The following is a 13057-nucleotide window of genomic DNA, read 5'->3' as shown; positions in this document are numbered from 1 at the left end:
CTCTTCAACTCGTTTGACCTGTTTTTGTTTCTTGATGCTAACCGGCACAGTTTTGAATTGCTTTTTATCTTTTGCAGTTAATTTTGTATAACATTTTATTTAATGTTAGTATTTTATTTAGTATAAATGTAATTTTTACAATTTTTTTTTGGCACAATTTTGTCATCATACCAATATTAACTGGTGTAATTTTTTCCAACTTTTTATCAATTTTCCGTATATTTAAAACTCGTTTGACCTCGTTTCATATATTGATGCTCACTGGCGTAGTTTTGAATTGCTGTATTGTTTTTAGATTCGTATGTTTAAATTCTACAGGTATTTGTGTACTTCGATTACTTTTTTTATCCAGTTGTTTTATTTATAAATACTATCTTATTTTTACTTGATTATTTTTAATTATACAGTATTTAATTGTTGGGTTTTTATTAAATTACCCTTACAACTTTACAATATGTCAATATGTTAAAAAATGTTTTTACTTGTTTATAATACAATATTAACTGTTTATTTTAATCTAATGGTTTTTCACTTTTAATTTAATATTTCTAGAATTTTTCTAGAAAATCCTTTACTGTAGAGAATTTTTGTTAATAGTTAGCTTACTGTTGTGTAATTTACTTGTTTTCCATAGATAATTACCTAAAGTTAATATGAGGCTATTTATGTAAGTCTAATTTAAATTTATGATCTAAGTAGTACTTTAATAACTCTATCTATTTTCCTAACATTTAAGTATGTTCTAAACCTTTATTTGATGTATTATTTTACTTCTACTAAGGTCACATTCTTAATGTCCAAAAGTATGCTTTTTTATGAACACAAAAAACACCACTAACAGAAAGTTATGGCCATCGAAAAAGAAGAATTTAAACTGTAATGCTACTCCCACTAATACATTATCAAATTTACTCTTTTTGTTTTCCCTTCATTATTTCCCACTAATCTGCACTCATGTGAACTTATCGACCGGTTTCATTCTGCTCTACTTCTTGCAAGCTGCCAAGAAGTTCTAATGCTTCGTTTTGTTGCGGTAAAAGTTATATTAAATATTAATTTGCTCTGTGGTGATACTTTTTTGTTTTGTTTTGACCTAATTTCTGTTGTTGCGTAAAAACTTGTTGCGTGATAATTTTAATTCTTTAACTTTAAATTTTAACTAGAGAAAGAAAGCTTTTAATTAATTTTATTAACTTTCAACTTCTTGAAAATCCAAACATTATGTTTAAATTATATAAAAAAAACAATTAATTTTAAATCTTTTTTTTTTTTAATTAGTTGTGTTTTGTTTAACATTGCTAAATAAAAAATAAAACGTTTATGTACGATATTTTGATTTATTTTATGTAATTTTTTATTAAACAAACATAAAAATAAACTTTTAGGTAATATTTTGTTTTTAAAGTTTTAACAACTAATTTTATAGAAAGTATGTTATATTTTAAACTTACCTACTAAACAAACTTTAGGCACATACGTAAAACTGAAAAAGTTTTAGGCTGTTGATTTTTACTACAAAGTAAACACTTGTATAAAGCTTGGTTTACATAAAAAACAAAGAAATTTGTGCTAAAAATAGTTGTGTGATAAGTCCTTTAGTTTGAAGTAAAACATAGTATGTAATTCATTGGTACTAAAAGTAAAATAATAAAACTACAGTATATCTTTCTTTTATTAAGAAAATTAAAATTTTCAAGATGTCAAAGCTTGTTTTTTTTAATTTTTATGTTCATTATTTAGTTTTGTTAAAAATTTACTCAATGTTTAAATTTTTGAAACAGTTTTCAAGTGTTTTTTAAGCAAGTACTTGACAGCATTTTTATAGGTTTTTATCCGAAAAATATAATGAATACAAGAAATAAAAAAAGTAACAAACAGAAATTTAGAAAATTCAAGTAACTTACTTTTATACAACAGTAAACATATACTTAATCTTATTATACTATTACTTTATTTTACTAAACTAACTGTAAAACAAAAATACCTTGGGCTTTTATAATCTTGTATTTCACACATATGATCAGTTTTACAGCATAACTTATATATTTGTTTAGACAACTTAAATGTTTAAAGCTGTTGTGATTTTGATGTAAACTCAAAAACTTGGGGAATTTTTGATACTTGACATTATGTATAATACAAACATTAAGCTTAAATTTTAAAAAACAAAAAAAAAATTTAAGATCAAACCATTTGTTTGCAATCACGTAGGCAGAAAAAGAAAAAAAATAAAATTTTCATCGTCATTACTGCTTTTAGCAAAATAAAAAAAAAACGTTTAAGTTATTGTGATGAGTCACGTAGTAGCGTTTTCTCACAGCAAAAGTTTAATTTATTTAGTAATTGAGACACTTCAAAGACTAAAAAGTGTTAAATAACTTTTAAAAGTAATTTTATATTACCTTCTTGTTTTCCATTCATCTTAAAACTAATCGTCACTTTCAAACTCATTTAACCTTTTATACTCAATTTGTGCATTTTTCATATAGTATATGCATCAGTATAGTTTAAGTTTAAATTAAATTGAAAACGAAAAAATATAAACAAAAAAAAAATATTTAATATATTTTAAACTAAGGAACTTTAAATTTATACTTTTAGTTACATTTTCATTTGTACTAGTTAAACATGTATTTTTAAATAAAGTTTTATTAAGTTTATATACAATTAAATCATAATCAGTTGCTAAGTTTGAATATATTCTACTAAAAAAAAATAACTAATAAAATTTTTTTTGTAATTAACAAGTTTGTAACCTCACAGCTATCTATTATATTCAAATCTTTATCATTGAGGACAAAAACATATAGTCAGTTTTCAGTTGCTTTTGTTTTATTCTGTTAGTTGGCTGTACCATTATATAAAAGCATAAATAAACAATTAGATACAAAACGAACAGATCAAAATTAGTGAAAAAATAGCACCTTGATAGTAATAAAAAGTATAAAATATTGATAAGTTTTAAATTATATTGATACATTTATAGTAAAAAATGTTAAAATATAAATATATTTGAGCTCAAAATTTTTTAAATTTTATTAAATACTAAAAGTTATCAGCATCATCAGATTGTTATATAATTGTTTTGATCACTAAAAGTACACATATAAAGACTGCAACAAACTTTGGTAACTTATAAAAACGATTATATAAAAGTAAAAAACTTTTACTTTTAAAAATCCGCAGCTTAAACTTTGTAGTTCAATCTACAAAAGAAAAACAATAGCTGAATGTTTTGAGCAGAAAAAATAGAGAGCGAATCTTTTTTCACTAACCATGTGACTCAACAATTTGAATAAATAAATAAATAAGTAGTGACGTCACCGATTACGTATGTGAATTGACTATGTTGGTTGACGACGTCACAAAAGGCTAAGGCAATGTTGCTTAGCAACTTTGTTAAAGATCAGATTCAATGAAGTAGTAGATCTTGTTTGTTTTTTTAACAATATTTGCTGACGAATCTTTAATTTAAAAATAAAATAAAATCTAATTTTTAAAGTAGTAAAAACATTTTGGTTTTATAATTTTAAACACTAGTAGATGGTTATGTCTGTGAAATACAAATTTTACTATTTTACCCTTTAGTAAAATTAAGAATGTTTTCGTTTTATAGGTTAGTAAAGTTAAAAAGATTGATTTTGGTTATCATCTTACAAATTAGCGGTGTAAACACCTCAGTAAAAGGAACCTTTTCATTGATAACAACAAAAATTAACACATTGTAACCTTACACAAGTAATAAGAAAAAAAAATCGAAAAGTAAACTTTTTCCTTAAGAGTAGAACTCAACACAAGATAACATCTACTTAAGTCAAAAGTTAATTAAGTAGTCATCATGATCACGTGACAAGTCAAGTGGTGAACCTGGGCCTCTTGTTGTTCGGAGGCCTGCCGGTCGCGGGAGAGGGGTTTTCCCTCTGCGAGGAATCGTTGGAGGAGGGGCTTGAACTGGACGATGACGCGGTTCTCGCCTTGTTCCTGTTCGCCATGAGCTTGTGGGCGACCTCCAGTGGGAGTATGGACGGCACGAACTTGAAGTTGTTGTGGGTCAGCCTGACGAAGATCTGTTTATTTTTGTTTTTAAAACATTTATTGTTTTGTTGTTTTGTCTAATAAATTAAATGAGCTGTTTTAAATATTTAGTCTTGTTTTAAAATGTGTATAAAATTTTTTGAGGAATATTTTTGAGGAATGCTGTTTTAAAAACTAATTTTTAAAAGAAATTTATATGGCTATAGTTGTACAGTAACTTAGGTGAATAATAAACAATGTTATTTTTTTTGTAAAACCTGTTTAAAATAAGTTTAGAAATATCTAATATCTTGGAGTTTGATTAGAAAATAGCTGTTGCGAACTAGTCTTGGTTTAGTGTATATTGCTAAACTTTCAAGTAAAATAATAAGGGTTTATTTTAAAAGTTTAACAAGCTATAATTTTAAAATGTATAATTTTTGAAAATACTAAATGTTAATACTTTGAGTTATGATAATTATTAGAAAAATTTATCTTGATAATACAAAAAGTGAAAGTTAAATACAATCTAAGCATTAAACATAAAATTAGATTAGCTCTCAAAATGTAAATACTTAAACGTCTTTAAAAAACTTCTCTTGAAATTAAAAACTAAACTTATATAGGGCTTTTAATTTTTTTTAAGAAGTACAGTTTATTTATATAGTTTAAGGAGTTATTTGTTAGTATTTTGTTTTACTTAATAATAATTTATAAAAAAAAAAGTTAAAACTAGCTATAATTTTTTTAGTTTTAAATAAGTTTGGTTAACAAAAGCTTCATGTTTAATTTTTTAAATTGTCTCATCAAAAGTTATAAGACAGGAAGGTTAAAAAAGGAATTACAGTATTATTTGTTTTTAATTGAAATAAATGCTGAATCATCTAAAGTATACATTTCTACCAATAAAAAACACATTTTAGCTTTAAATACTAATAAAAAAACTTTAAACTTGATGAACTTTGTTAACAACAGGATGTAAAACTTGACAAAGTTAGCTATCAAGTGTTATATCACATCAACGTTAATAAAACAAATGCTTTATTTTTTTCAAACATTATACTTTATACAAAGTTGTAAATATAAAGTGGAAAAGTCTCAAAAAAAATTTGAATTCTTAAAATTTATTATTTTAAGTTTTAACACTTTATTTTAGTTTTATTGATTGTTTTTGATTCGATAGACAGTAGGAGTTCACTAATTTTGTGTCAAGTACCGAGCAAAAAAGTCGACAACATTTAAAACTTGTACTAGTTCTAGGTAGTGCCTTGTTTATATACAACATTTTCACAGTAGCAAACTTTGCTTCGGGCTATATATTAGCAGGAAAACAAAGTAATTATTTACGTTTTAAGCAGATTTGTATATCTGATGCGCGGTTCGAATTCATTAGTCACGGTATATTTTTGTACGCCGTATCTGACTTGAATCTTCTTCACATAACCATATTTTGTTTATACAGAATGTATTTTTCTGACTTCAGTTAATGTAAATAGTTAAATAAAAGTTAAAATTCTAAACTTAGAAGTTTTACGAAAATTAACATTCAATGAGAGTTTTAATTAGAGTTTTTTAAGTAAAAACTAGTTACATATAAACTAGCTAAAAACATAACTCTTGTAAATTCTCTGGGAGTAAACATAATCATCTAAATTAAAGTTTAAGAAAAATTAATTGTTTTGGGCTACAAGTTTTGTATCAGCCTAAATAAATACTTTTCTTTTTTGTTAGAAAGAAAAGTCTTAACTCGTTCTGTATTTTACCATGTTAGCAATTCAACAAAGCTTTATATAAACAATAAATTGAAGCACAAACAGTTTTTTGTTGAAAAGTTTATGCACCAACAAGTAATTATGTGTACAAATTATCAATGGTCGGATTAGTTCGAAATAATGCAAAACAAACAATATTGACAATAAGTCATGCGAAAGTTATATATCAGTATTTGACGTAAATAGGATTAAGGTTCGTCGTGTTGATCATGAAACATGAAAAAGTACACAATTGACTAAAATCATAATTTTAAGATTTTTTTTTTCAATATAGTTTTAATTTTGATATTTTCATTGCTAGTTCTCACCATTCGATTATTAATTTAAACAAGCATTTTACGATCGTATAACATATGCGTACAAACTGTACAAAACAAGTGAATTTAAGCTTTTCAATTTCAACGTTTATAGTTTAATTAGATTTTGGTAAATACTGTTAAGGCCATGAATACTATATTTCTTTACAGTCAACGTTAAAAAAATTAAACTTTTTTCAGAAAAAATAACAAAAAAAGTTTCATTTTTAAACAAGAATACTAATTAAAATACGTCACTTAAACAAAATTGCTTTAAAATTTGCACTTCTTATTTCAAAAAATTTGAAGGCAAATTTACAAGAAAAATAATTTGTTATTAATAATTCATAGAGCAATTTTATTCGCAAGCGAGAATTAACTACCCACTTTTATTTCATCTTGTTCGAGCAATTTTTACAATTTTTTTCTTTGTTTTTCTTTAGCTTTAAATTCAGAATTTGAATTTATAAGTATTTCAAATACCTTATTATTTTTCTACCGCTAAATCTAAATTGTAAGCTTAAGAAATAAATCAAAGCAAGAATATCGAAGCGGACTGACATTTAAAATAGTAATTGATAATAGCGGCTTATAGTTTGATCAATTTCAAACAATTCGATTTTTTTTCGCTATAAAAAAGCACGTTTTTGAGCAAAGCTAAAAATAATAGACTTTAGCAGTAAAAGGTAATTTTCTGAATAAGATTACTATAGGGCAAAATCTTTTCAATAATTATTTATGGTAAAATAAGTTTACAGCTAAAATGCATTGAGATAAAAGCAGTTTTTTAAAGTTGTTATAAGAAAGTTAAGTAGTAAACTATCTTACTTAATTATACATTTTATTACTTGTACTATAATACTTAGTACTATTATACTTAGAGTAAAACTTCAAGTCATAAAGATTCTAAAAGTTTTTTTTTGAATATATGATATGAGGATACAATTTAAATTTATATGTTTCACTAGATAATCAATTTAATATAAAAACAGACATCCAAAATAATCTCCTAGTACAAGGATGTAGAATATAAATTTATTGATTTCGCGATATAAATGTAAGCAGCTATTCTAAATTGATATTTTTACTATTTGGTAAACCTGTACTTTAAATTGAATTAAGATGCGGTCTTTCATAGTTTTTTGATAGGTCCATTTATTAAAAACTAACTAGTCTAACCACATACTTCTTTGCTTTCATCAATTTTAATTTAAAAAATATACACACTTTAAGACGATTTAGAACGCCTCAACATAAGCTACTATTACTTTTTAGTTAATCAAAACAATCAACAATTTAAAAAACCTAAAAGGTTTAATTTTATTTTAAATTAATTTCAAAGAAGAAACATACCTTGAGAACGACATAGACCCTGAGGGGGTCGACCTCTTCAAACAGATCCTTCAACTTCCTGCAACAATCAAGCACCTCCATGTAATGCTCGAACAAATTTGCTTTTTTCTTCACACCCAACTTGACTTCCAATTTCAAAGCGTCTTCAGCGAGTTTTGTGACGTCACTGAGGCATCGTTTCACTCGGCTGATTTCGGAGAATTCCTTCTCGTTTCCGCTCGTACCTGTGTGAGAATTGTTCTGGTGTTGAAAGACAGGTTTGACGTCTTTTAATTGGTGGTCATCTGTTTTACTGGTTTTTAGCGTTTTTGTTTTTTGCGTTTATAGTTTGAAATGTTAAGTTATGCAAGACTTTAATTTTTGAAACTACTTTATGTCACATATACATTAACATATTTGGTTTCGCACTTAAAAAATTGTACGCAGAAAAAAGCTTTGAATGTACGTTGTATTTAACTTTAATGTTGTAATATGAAGCAGAACTACATTAACCTGATATCTTTGTAAGTTTATTCGTTGATATTTGTTCAACACACTTAATGCTGTTATTGCAAGTAATAGTTAAAGACTAATTAAAACAAATACGAATTATACACTAGTATAATAAAGTTGACCAAAATGTAATTAGTTTACGGATTAAAATTAAAGAGAAGTAACAAACATCTAATTTTAATATTGCTTATGTATCAATTACTCATAAATTGTTGTTTACTAACAGTGTGAAAAGAACAGCACCAGTTTGAACACTGTGTAGTGATACATATCCATATCCTTATCGTGCACTAGCTTCACTGTTGATGCCAACAAGTCTATACATTCTATCTCTTTTGGTGTGAGTTTTCTGAAAAAAAAATCATTGTACCATAGCTAAGTTATAAAACTTCATAAGATTCTAACTTTTGTACACGTTAATCAAAAAATATACACATTGACGACAAATATTCATACACCGCTTTAAAAATAGGTGTAAAGAAACTTAAACTTTTGATATTCATTATTTTTAATACATTGATTTTTTTTAATTGTTAAGATTTTTGTTAAAATCGCAATAAATAATCAGTTAAAAGTACATCAATATTTTTATATATTTAAAAACTTAATTTTATCAACAACTAACTTCCAAATATTTTTCTCAGAGATGGGAAAATTACCACTCATGTACAGTAAGTTCGTATAACAAGATGCGTAATCTTTTGTGATAAATTCAAATATCGCTATCGATATGCAGCTTCTTCTTATGAGTAGGTAGATATCTGCAAAAATTTATGATATGGTATAAAAAAGTTACAAACTAGTTCTACCTTTAGTTTGCATGCATCAAAAAAAATCAATTTGAAAAGATCTACAATTTAATATACTTAAACTTATAAATATTTTCTTTCAAGACTTTATTTTACAAACTAAGCTTCGGTCAAAGCACTAGTCAGTGCTTATATAAATCTTATTCAGAAAAAAAATTCTATTTGAATAAGACTTATTTAAGCACTGACGAGGTCTTTGACGTCTTAAAAAAGTAAATTCATTATTTCTGCTTTCGTAGTTGAAATTTCTTTATTTGTTTTCTAAAAATCAAAACATATAATACTTATCGTATGTTTTAAAATTTGAAAATAAAAAAGCTGCTTTTGTAGCGCGTTTTTATCAGTATAACATGTTCATGAGATACATCTGATTATAAAACGCATTGTTAGGTTTTTTTGGCAAACTATCATAAAACAACTTAGTTACACACCAATATTGTAACATTAACAAAAGAAACACTTCATATTCCTTGTTGGTATTGTAAAAGAAATCAAATTTTTTTCTTTAAACATAATATACAAAAACTTAGATAAAACAGTTAAAACGTTTAGTTTTTATAAAGCTATTTAATACATCAAAATGTTGATGTTATGTTTTATATGTAAAAAAAAATTAAACACAAATACAAATACTTAAAGTATAAAATATTCACCTGTATAAACAATCTTATGGGTTTTAGTAAAAAATTCAAAGCAGTTTCTTCCGTAGTAAATTAATGCATTCAATGAGTTTTGCAATTTTTCACATCCGAATATCATCCATGTGTACTAAAAATCGAAAAGTTTTAGTTATTTATTATTAAATTAAACTTTGTTATTAAAACGTTAACGTTGTGATATCATTACAAACTTAGATGAGTTATGTTTATCGCAAGTTAATAAATCATTTGGAAACGGTAGAGTTTTGATCAAAGTATGTACTTCCTTTTAAACCTTTGTACTCAAATAAAAGTGTTTTTAAAAATATCAAACATGATTTTATGCTTACAGTTGTTATTTTAAATTGTACACCGAAGCATTTTTTAATACACAACAACTCGCTAGACTACCAAACTGTTGACTAATGGAGATAAATTTTTGAAGTCAAGTCAATAATACACTGGTAAAGTTTAACATTGAACAATTTTGAGTTAAAATGACACTTTTTTTTGTTTGATGATCTTAAGGTTGTTTTTTCCTAAAATGCTGCTTTTGAATTTTAACTAACAGAACTAAAAAAATATTGACTAAAAACACATTTATTTTATTCTAGCTATTGTAGTACGAGTAACATATAGCTTAGTACAATTTAAAGTTACATATTAGTTTTCTACTACTTAATGCAATTAATCTTTGTTTCTTGTCCTAAAAAACTGTTTCTGAAGTCTCAAGTACTCTCAAGTTTATAACTTTATTAGCTACAACCACTTTAAAATTGGTGTCATGAGAGAAGACTTTTAAGTTAAAGTTGGTGACAGACTGTATGAAAACAAGTTGCATAACAGTTTTCTCAAGGACTTGTAACTACTCATTCTGTTTACATTTTAATACATGACATAAACTTGTACTTCTCCATTGATTATCAAGCATCATTATTAAAATTGTACTACAACTTAAACTGAGCTAATGAATTTTCACTCTTTTTTACTTTAATCTCAAATGCATACAGATACAGTACAAAACATGAAAATATAGAAAATTCAAACTTACTCTTCCCTTTTTATAAGTGTCGGACAGCATGGAATCTAAGTCGAACTGGTTCATCTCATGGTTCTGTTCAAAATTATCAGCTAGCATTTGCACTGCTGACAGAACTTGCGAGTCGTTGGTTGGTTCGTTTTCGTGTTTCAAGTTGTCCCAAATCTTTGCTCGCATCAGCCTGTAAAAGTTTTTTTTTTTAATACAAGTTATTTTTTGTTATGAATAGATCATCTCTTATTTTTGTAATTAAGTAACCTTGAAGAACCAATTTACCACTAGACATGATACAACATATAATCTTTAGAATAGATTAGACAGTTTTTATAAACTCGTTACTTAGACAAAATAATTTTCTGCCTTTTGATTATACCGTTTATAATACTAATTTGTTTAAAAAACAAAAGTTAAACATAAAAGTATTGATCTGATTGTTAGAAAAAAAAGAAACTAAAAGAAAAAAAATGTCAAAACAAATCACCTGAACTTATCACAAAGCTTCAGTAGAGAGTCGGTTCTGTGAAACGACAAACAAATATCAAGTGGCTTTAAGTAAAAACTCAGATCGTCTCTCATCATGTTGACGTCATCAATCCTCTCAAAGCGGGGGATTTTTCGCCACTGAGGGTACGTAGGTAATCGTGAAGTAGTATGGAGGCGGTGGGGAGAGTTGAGGAGTTGTTTGTTTTGTGACGTCACAACTCGGTTGAACTGCTTCTGCCGCCTCCGCATCTTTTTCAGCTGACGTTTGCTCAGTTCTGTTTCACATTTATTGTTTTAACTAAAATGTGATAGAAATAAATTATGTAATTGAGTTTTAGTTATTGTCTAATTGCTTTTATAAATGCTTAGTAATTAAAATTTTAGTCTTCTATAAATGCTTAAGAATTTTGCATGAAAATATAAGCTTAAATTTTTTATACGATTTAAGTTTGTACCTATATTACTTTTTGTTGTGAAAAATTTTTTAACAACAAATTTTGCTAAAAGCTCAAAAAACTCTTGGCCTTGTTTTAGCTTTGGACAAACCTCTAATATTTTCGTAATTCATTTTCATACTGGGCTGCAGCTTGTTGTGAGGGTAGAAGTTGTCGTTCACGTGCTTTTCAATCGCCCTCAAGCCCTCGCAAAAGTGGTCGAGGTTCAGGATGGACACTTGCAAGTTCTCCTTTTCTCGGGACTCCACTTTTGAAGGAATGTCTTTGCGAAGAGACCCGGTCAAGGTGAAAAACCTGAAGAAAAAATATGGAGTTTAAAAAACTAAATAAGTAAAAATACTAAGATAAAATAAAAAAGTTTAAGTAATGATATTGAAAGAATTTTCTACAGCTTAATTGAACATTTGATTCAGCTAGTTTTTTTAAAGAGCAATGTTGAATTCATTTGAAACATATCAACGAAAATTTAAAAACTAATGACAGGTTTAAAGAATAATTTGACAATAAACCTCATTGACTGTTTCTTAGTTTAACCAGTACTAAGTTTTTGTAAATTTACAAATTTACTTCAAAAAACAAAGTGACACAAAACAAATAATATACTTCACCTGATAAAACAAGCAGTGTTGTCTGATGGAACCTTCAATTTCCTCAGTTCAAGCTGCGAGCATGTTTCGATGTAGGGGAATTTCTGGCGGTCGTGCATCATTAGCACGTGGTTTTCGTTCCAGGGAAGCCCCCAAGTCGATACGTCATCAGGCGTCATTGCACATGAAGCAGGGACGGATTGGAGGATTTCTGTAATGAAATATTGCACTGTGTTGTTGTTAAATGTCACGTAACAAGTTAACAAAAGCTAAAACAGTTTTAAAGGGTAAATATAATTCAATTATTAATATAATAAAACAACTACGTTGTTAAACAGCAAATAAAGATAATAATAAATTAAGTTGTTAGGGTTTATTTACTAGGTTGTTGTTAAATAAACAATCAGGTATATACAAATTTGCAGCACTTTAAAACCAAAGAACTTTGTAATTTTCATAAAAACCGAGTTGAATAAGTTGAACTATTACGATTATAATGCTTTGTAATATATGTTAGTATTTTATTTGTATAGTAGAAGTCATATTTTAACTAATGGTACTAACAATAATATATTAAAAAAATTAATTGTACTATCGTTTCTAAATTTAGATTTACAGCAAAATAATAAAACTTTAATTTAGTTATAAAATAAACTAACTATTGTATGTAGTATAATCAGAAAAAATTTTATTCAGGGTCACGTTAGAACTTTCCTTTTTGCAACTCTTTTTCGGACAGTTTGAAGGCTGCTTACAAGTATTTTGTATTATCATCTCACATGATTTAAACGTTGTTTCTTCAGATCTTAATCGTGAAACTTTAACAACTTTTTGTGACATAACTAAACTGGATTTTGATGTAAGTTTATTAATTTTCTTTTGCGTGATAGCTTCCTTTTCTGAAATTTTTCTTTTCATATACTTTTTTACAGGCATTTAAAAAGTTTCTGATCTGTTGAATAAATATAAAATTAGTTAACTAACCTTTAAGTTTAAATTTGAAATAATTAATTTAACTGCGTCTAAAACTTGAGATTATTATAGACTAGTTTTGTAAACATGTTTAGTAAAGAAAAGAAACTTTAAAGCTGCTTAAAACACAGAGCAGTTTTACTTTGA

The 13057-nt window shown here is 26.5% G+C and overlaps 1 protein-coding gene across 1 annotated transcript; it reads right to left on the bottom strand.

The window, feature by feature from the left end:
- Window positions 1–3612: 3612 nt before the first annotated feature.
- On the bottom strand, window positions 3613–12832 carry LOC145829846 (uncharacterized). The gene is made up of 10 exons (XM_082937717.1): window positions 12598–12832; window positions 11960–12149; window positions 11443–11645; window positions 10895–11171; window positions 10426–10594; window positions 9390–9504; window positions 8553–8688; window positions 8152–8276; window positions 7436–7659; window positions 3613–4067 (listed from the first exon to the last, which is right to left on the bottom strand). The coding sequence occupies exons 1-10, from the start codon at window positions 12776–12778 to the stop codon at window positions 3855–3857; spliced, it is 1833 nt and encodes a 610-aa protein (XP_082793843.1). The 5' UTR covers window positions 12779–12832; the 3' UTR covers window positions 3613–3854.
- Window positions 12833–13057: the final 225 nt, after the last annotated feature.

The sequence above is a fragment of the Thalia democratica genome, chromosome 2 (genome assembly GCF_965202585.1).
Source record: "Thalia democratica chromosome 2, ktThaDemo2.hap1.1, whole genome shotgun sequence".
In the NCBI taxonomy this organism is placed as follows: domain Eukaryota; kingdom Metazoa; phylum Chordata; class Thaliacea; order Salpida; family Salpidae; genus Thalia; species Thalia democratica.
Note: the sequence above shows the minus strand (reverse complement) of the source record. Positions and strands in the feature narration are given on the sequence as shown.